The sequence below is a fragment of the Nematolebias whitei genome, chromosome 16, assembly GCF_014905685.2.
Source record: "Nematolebias whitei isolate Nwh7 chromosome 16, NemWhi1, whole genome shotgun sequence".
In the NCBI taxonomy this organism is placed as follows: domain Eukaryota; kingdom Metazoa; phylum Chordata; class Actinopteri; order Cyprinodontiformes; family Rivulidae; genus Nematolebias; species Nematolebias whitei.
This window is the reverse complement of record NC_056513.1, coordinates 10,730,532-10,737,670: the sequence shown is the minus strand read 5'-3', so window position 1 is coordinate 10,737,670 and position 7,139 is coordinate 10,730,532. Positions and strand designations below refer to the sequence as shown.

The following is a 7,139-nucleotide window of genomic DNA, read 5'->3' as shown; positions in this document are numbered from 1 at the left end:
GCTAACAGAACCACACTGCTAACAGAACCACACCGCTAACAGAACCACACCGCTAACAGAACCACACTGCTAACAAAACCACACTGTTAACAGAACTACACTGCTAAGAGAACCACACTGTTAACAGAACCACACTGCTAACAGAACCACACTGCTAACAGAACCACACCGCTAACAGAACCACACCGCTAACAGAACCACACCGCTAACAGAACCAAACTGCTAACAAAACCAAACTGCTAACAGAACCACACTGCTAAAATAACCAAACTGCTAACAGAACCACACTGCTAACAGAACCACACTGCTAACAGAACCATACTGCTAACAGAACCACACTGCTAACAACAAAGTCCATGCTCAATAATCCAGGTATACAATCCAACATTTTTCAGTCAGGTCATCTGGACAGTTTCTTTTTTTGTGCTGAAACGTTTTGCCTTCGATCCAAAAGGCTTCTTCAGTCAAGGAAACACACAACAAAACTGATTCCTCCTCCAACAGCTTACTCCGAAGTGGAACAAACCAGTTATGTTGGTGCTAAGATTGTCTCTTTGGCCCACACATTAATCACATTATAACGGTTTTGGGATAGAAATGACAGCTCTAGGAGGAGTCAACGGGCCCAAAGACCATCTTACCACCAGCAAACTGGTTGGTCCACTAAAAGAGTGCACTGCTTAGTGGGAAAACAGTTTATTTGGGACTCCTCAGACTGATGAAGCCCTCCGGATAGAGGGCGAAACGTCTTTCCACAAAAAAGAAACTGTCCAGATGACCTGACTGACCATGACTGGATTTTGTACCTGGATGATTGAGCATGAACTTTGACACTCTGCTAACAGGACCATGCTGCTGTAGATGTATTTTTTTTCACCTTTGGCGCCTTGTTTTTGTATTTTTTGTTGCGTGCTTTGATATTTGCTGTTGTTTTTTTGGCGAGTCGAGACAGTTCTTCTCGTCCTGAGCATTTCGTTGCATTGTTGACCTTGTGTCCATCTGCATATGACAAATAAACCTGTTAGAGTATGTGGTCAGTGTGACTGTTTATCACCCAGAGGAGTGGTTTACTTTGGAGAAAGTCAAGAGGAACATTCCTGCTGGACTGTGAAAAGGTTCTGAGTGTTTAAGACACTTCAGCACTCGACTGGAGGTGACTCATCCTTTTTGGCAAACTTACCCACCGCTGCACTTCGTACCTTCCACCTCATCATTCACGCTCCTGCTGCAGTTCTGTCTTAACGCTTCTGGGCGCAGCCACCCTCCATCGTCCTTCACTCCAGACTGAGGGTGTACCTCTCTGACTATTATCAGCTCTGTCTCTGCATTCACTTTGACCGTTTGTCTTTCACCTCCAGAGTCCCGCGCAGCACGACGGCACAAACCACACGTCCTCAAGCCTCAACAGTGAGTTCTGTTCCAAGATTTTCAAAACCAGTGTGGATTTGTGATGGTGTTTGGTGCTGATGACAAATATTTCTGCTTTAGGCTTGCAGTGTAAGACAGAGGTCGGTGTGTCTTCCTGCATGCTTACGCCCACCGCGTCCCCGAGGGACTCGGGCGTGTTTGAAGAGCAAGGTATTGACGGCAGTGGAGGGTGAGTACAGCAAAGGCGGGAAACATCCTTTTTTTTTTTCAAAAATCAGAAAATATGGATGTAAATTGACTTTTTTTTATGTCAAAGAAACAAAATATTTTTGAAAATTTCTGAATTTCCAGGAACTTTAAGCTGGAAAACTTAGGAAATATTCCAATTTGGAATTGGTGGGAATTAACGGGAAATCGGAGGTAATGTGAATGAAATGCATAACATATAAACAAAAATATAAACATTTTGTTTGGTCGCAGACAGATGACGGGTTTGACCCAAAGTTTATGAAAATACCAAGTTTAATGACCTTTTCTGCATGCGATGACATCACTGTGCAACAAAACATTTTGAAACAAAATATTCATATTGATCATGTTTTACTGTTTTTTTTCTCCTCATGGTGTTCACAACAAAACAGAAGTCAGTGAGTTGTACAAAAAATTACCGTATTTTTCAGACTACAAGGTGCACGTAAAATCCTTTAATTTTCTCAAAAATCGACAGTGAGCCTTATAATCAGGTGCACCTTATGTATTAATTCTGGTTGTGCTTATTGACCTCGAACCAATTTTATGTGGTTATTGTGAATGAGTTGAATAAAGTTTGACTTATCTGACTGTTTTGTTTCGCTTAATGCGCCTTATAGTCCAAAAAATACGGTAGTTGAAATGTATACACTTGCTGTACACACAGGGAATGTCAAATTTCTTTCTCTTAACTCGTAAGAAAACGACGTGATTTTGTCTTTGGGCCTTTTTTTTGTGTCGTTTTTTTTTTACATAAAACAAAACCAGTTGCAGTAAATTGTATTTCACAACAAACCTTTTCACAACTCTGAACTAAACTTTTTACACGTTTTATCAGTCCTATATTCAAAATGTATCATTTTTTTAAGGTGTGGTACCTCAACACATGGTGCAGCAATGCAATCTGGTTGTTTTGGTCAACATTATGCTAAAATATTATATTTACAACCTTCAATATTTTGAATTCAAGGTTCATTCTCATAAATGTAAAACACATTAAGATAGAAATAATTACAAATGCAAACTATTCATTTGAGGAAATCTGGTCAATTTGTTCTCCAACAGTCTAAGCCTATAGCAGCATAACTAAGGGATAGCTCAGGAAACCCAAGCCAACCCTGACTATAGGATTTATTAAAAAGGAAAGACTTGAGCCTAATCCTAAAAGTAGACACGGTGTCAGCCTCACGGACAGAAACTGGAAGTTGGTTCCACAATAGAGGAGCCTGATAACATTCTGCTTTTGGAAACTCTAGGAACCACAAGTAAACCTGTAGTAAAAATGCTACGCTAAATATCACTTCTTTACATGTAAGGAGTGCAAAAGTACAAAATCCACGCTGAAACGAGTCTTTAAAAATTCCTGACTGTTAACGACACAGCCATCATTTCATATTATTAATCTGAAAGGTGCTTATAAATGTTATTAAACAAGTTTACAACACATCAGATCATGTGACCAGGTGAAACGAGTCAGACTGAGCGCAGGCTGCAGTGCAAAAGATGTAAAAAAGTTTGATCTTTGCTGCAAAAGGAAGAAGCAGGTAAAAGATAATGGATAGATGGATGGATGAAAAATGAGTCCAAAAAGACGCCGTCTAGCGATGTCGGTAACAAAACCAGCATATATTCTCCTAATCCACCTTTAAATTCAAGTTTTCTAACAGATAATGTCATTATCCTATTGTCTTATGAACTTTTTAATTTCCTTTAAACCGTTTTTTTCTGCAGGCAGCCATAACGTTGGGAAATCCCTACGTATACTGTTTGGTGGCACTTGGGGATTCCCTTTTTAAAGAGATGGCTTTAATTCCTGATGACGCCAGTCCAGACCAATAAAGGTCCAGTCCACTCGTGTGAAAAAAACTTGTTGCCAGGCCAGGTGATAAATCGCTAAATTATAACAATCTACTTATGATTTTTGAAGCTTTTGAAATGAAGAATTTGAAAATAATAATAATAATACCTCAATATAGAGAAAATCCTCATTGTTGCTCATTTTCCGAGCATGGGTCATATTTATTGAAGACTATAGTAGAACTACAACATTACTAATAATCTTATCACGCCAAACAGCTACACATCTGTTTACCCCTCCTTAGCACAGCTGTGCTCTCCATGAAAAATATTAATATTTTCACTGTATACTAGTACTCTGTTTTCTTTAATTATTTTCTCATTTGATAAACAACGGGTTGTATTTTGAAAAGTCAGTTTCGTAATAAAGTTGCTGAAAGACAAAGGGGGTGGCCACAACAAACAAAACAAACTCTCAAGTTTAGTGTTCAAATTACATTTTTAATGAAATAAATGAAAGAGCTAACACCAAAGCACCGCTAATCTAATCTTTATTAGTTTCGATCTCAAATTATATTAATATTTTGGTTCAATTTAGCGTCTGTCATTAAACTTCATATGAACTTCTTATGGAAAAAGTGACGTCTCCCAAAGATAATTTACATAAAGGCACGTTAAACATCTCTCCACAACGTCACTGAGCACCTGACGAGTCTGATTACTAAAGTAACTAGAGAAATTACATTTCTTGTGAAAATGCAGCGTGAATGCTTATTTTAGAAGAACTTGCTGAAAAACAGCTGAAATTAGCTAAAAACATTTCTGAAATGTAGCTGAAATAAAAGAACAAGCCTAAATTAGGAGAATAAAGCAGAAAGAACACATATTTGTTGAATTAAGTTTAAATAAGCAGAAATGAGCACAAAAATGAGGAAATTAGCTTAAAACAGCTGAAATGAGCACACACAAAAAACCTGCTGGAAAGTAGCTGAAAAGGCAGAAAGAAGCTTAAACTACCAAAAGGAAGTGGCAAGAGCTGAAATGAGCTCAGAAAATGTGGAATTAGCTGAAAAGGCTAAAATGTGCATAAAACAGTTAAATAGTAGCTGAAATAACAGCTAAAGCTGAAACTAGCAAAAATCTGCTGAAAGGAGCCTAACAAGCTGAAATTAGCAGAAATAAGTTAATTAGGCTGAAAGTAGCAGAAATTACCAAGAAAAACTTGAGTTTATCTGAAAACAGTTGAAATTAGCTTCAAAAAATCTAAAAAGATAGCTGAAAAAGGTAGAACATGCTTAAACTGGCAGAAGATTGCAGAAAGAACACGTTTGCTGAAAGAATCAGAAATGAGCACAAAAAGTGGAAGTTATCTGGGGAAAAAGCTGCAATTAGGAAAAAAAAAAACAGTTGAACAGTAGCTAAAAAAGCCGAAAGACGCTGAAATTACTAAGTGGAAAGAGCATATTTTTGCTGAAGTAAGCTGAAAGAAATTAAAATTAGTGCAAAAATTTGGAATTAGCTGAAAAAGCTAAAATTAGCATAAAACAGTTATATAGTAGCTGAAATACTGGTAGTATAAAAAGCTGATACTTGCAGAAATCAGCTGAAAGGAGCATAACAAGCTGAAATGAGCAGAAAGAAGTTAGAAGAAGCACAAAAATGTTGTAATTAGCAGAATAAAGCTGAAAAGAGCACAAAGCAGCTGAAAAAACAGCTGAAAGTAGCTGATTTTTTTTTTATTATTATTTTTTTTTGCTCAAGGAAGCTGAAAGAAGCTGAACCAGAACAAAATGTGAAAGGAGCAGTAAAAGGTTGTAAACAGATCTAAAGATATGAAGGATGCAAAATGAGCTCAGTTCATTTTCTATGAGGATAAAGTGGCAGAAAAGGCTAAACATTTCAAAAAGCTAAAGTTGCACCAATACCAAAAGTCACTATCAGGATTGTCCTGAAAGAGCTGAACGTTTTGATAAATGATTTGTTGAAATAGCTCGAAAACTGCAGGATGAGAATCACACCGAAAAATGTACGGAAGAAAAATGGATCACTATGGAGTGAAAAACATTCCCACAATGATTAGAGAGTTTAATACAACTTTAAAAATGTCATCGTATTTATGCTCCTAATGACGTAGCGATGACATGACCAGCTGGCTTCCTGTCTGAGATATAATTGTCTGATTTTGTGTCTTTTAGACCTCGTTATGTGTCAGACCAAACGATGACAGTCATTTTAAACAGGAGACAATGAAGATTGCATTAAATGTATTTGTAGCAAAAAGCTCTAATTAAACACTAAACTTTAATGTCTCCTGTTCATTTTTGTAACAATCCTACTTCCTCTTTTTTCCTTAGACTTCTGAAGTCCGAAGGCATCAGAGGGAGCCCAGTGGACTGGACCGTGTCTGACGTGGTCCGTTATTTCACAGCTGCAGGTTTTCCTGAGCAGGCGACGGCCTTCAGGCTGCAGGTGAGCCTGTCATCTGCTCAACCACCACTAGAGGGCGCTGCAGATTTTTTTTTTTTTAACTTCCAAAGTTTCAGCTTTCCTCCAGATCACTGCTTTGCTTTCTCATCAGGAAATCGATGGGAAGTCTCTCCTCCTCATGCAGCGCAACGACGTTTTGACCGGCCTGTCTATCAAACTTGGCCCCGCCCTCAAGATCTACGAGCGTCACGTAAAGGTTCTGCAGAAAACACACTTCGAGGACGATGACTGCTAACAGCAACGCAGAAAACACATTCAGACTGTTACGTTTATATTTATATTCAGCTCAATATGAAAATGCATGCATGGTATACAGAATAATATTCTTCACTTCTCATCTGCTGTTAAATCACACACATCCGTTCGGACCTCTAAAGTTGGTCTAAAGATGACAGCGATGTGGAAGAGATTTTTTTTTAGACAGAAATGACTTTTCTACTAAATGAAGCACAAACGTTGGGTGAGGAAAGCAAGAACTTTTTCATTTGCAGGCCTTAAAGGTCTCTTTGGGTTTGTCCATGTAGAGCATGTCGGACAAATCAACAATCTAGACAAACTGGACTGAATCCATATTTACAAAAGCTGGAGTAAAAAGTTACCATCGTATTTATTCTGCTTGCAAAATAAGATCTGTCGTTCACGCAAGAAGAGAGTCCAGGGAATAAAGTGACAAATTCTCCCTCGTTGTTTGAAAGGACGCTAATTGTTTTGAATTTTATTGTCTTGTGTGAAAACTGTTTACAATCTGATCTGGCGTATGCATCATTGTATAAAAAATGACAAAACCAAATAACTAAAGAAAAAAGGAAAATGCAATCAAGTAAGTTAGTTGTTGTAAGTTGACTCAGTCTTGTTATAATATATTTGTAAACTTCATTTTCTAACTAAACCGCCGATTACTGTTTAACTCGGCTGTATTCACTCAGAAAGTTCTACCTAAAGTAAAAACAACTCCACATGACGTCTAATTTAAATGCGCAGGAGTCGTCACGCCGTCAGCTCTTTACCTGCTTTACAAATTAGAAAGTGCATTCTCTCAAAACTTGGCGTGAATTCACAGTGAATGTTTCTTAAATCAATTTAAACTAGAGAAATTGCATTTCCTGCGAAAATGCAGTGTGAATGCTTCTTTTGCTGAAAAACAGCTGAAATGTAGCTGAAATGGAAGAATAAGCCAAATTTAGGAAAAATTAACATGAAAAGGCCTGATACCCAGTCACTTTCAAACCTATATATAT

General features: G+C 37.7%; 1 protein-coding gene across 1 annotated transcript in view; it reads left to right on the top strand.

Moving 5' to 3' along the window:
* The window catches only part of samd1b (sterile alpha motif domain containing 1b), a 13,427-nt gene extending 7,232 nt beyond the window's left edge, over positions 1–6,195 (top strand). Inside the window, exons 4-7 of the mRNA XM_037690177.1 lie at positions 1,359–1,407; positions 1,489–1,597; positions 5,769–5,883; positions 5,993–6,195. Of these exons, the coding sequence (XP_037546105.1) occupies positions 1,359–1,407; positions 1,489–1,597; positions 5,769–5,883; positions 5,993–6,136 (417 nt within the window). The 3' untranslated portion in view covers positions 6,137–6,195. The remainder of the gene's footprint in view (positions 1–1,358; positions 1,408–1,488; positions 1,598–5,768; positions 5,884–5,992) is intronic.
* Positions 6,196–7,139: the final 944 nt, after the last annotated feature.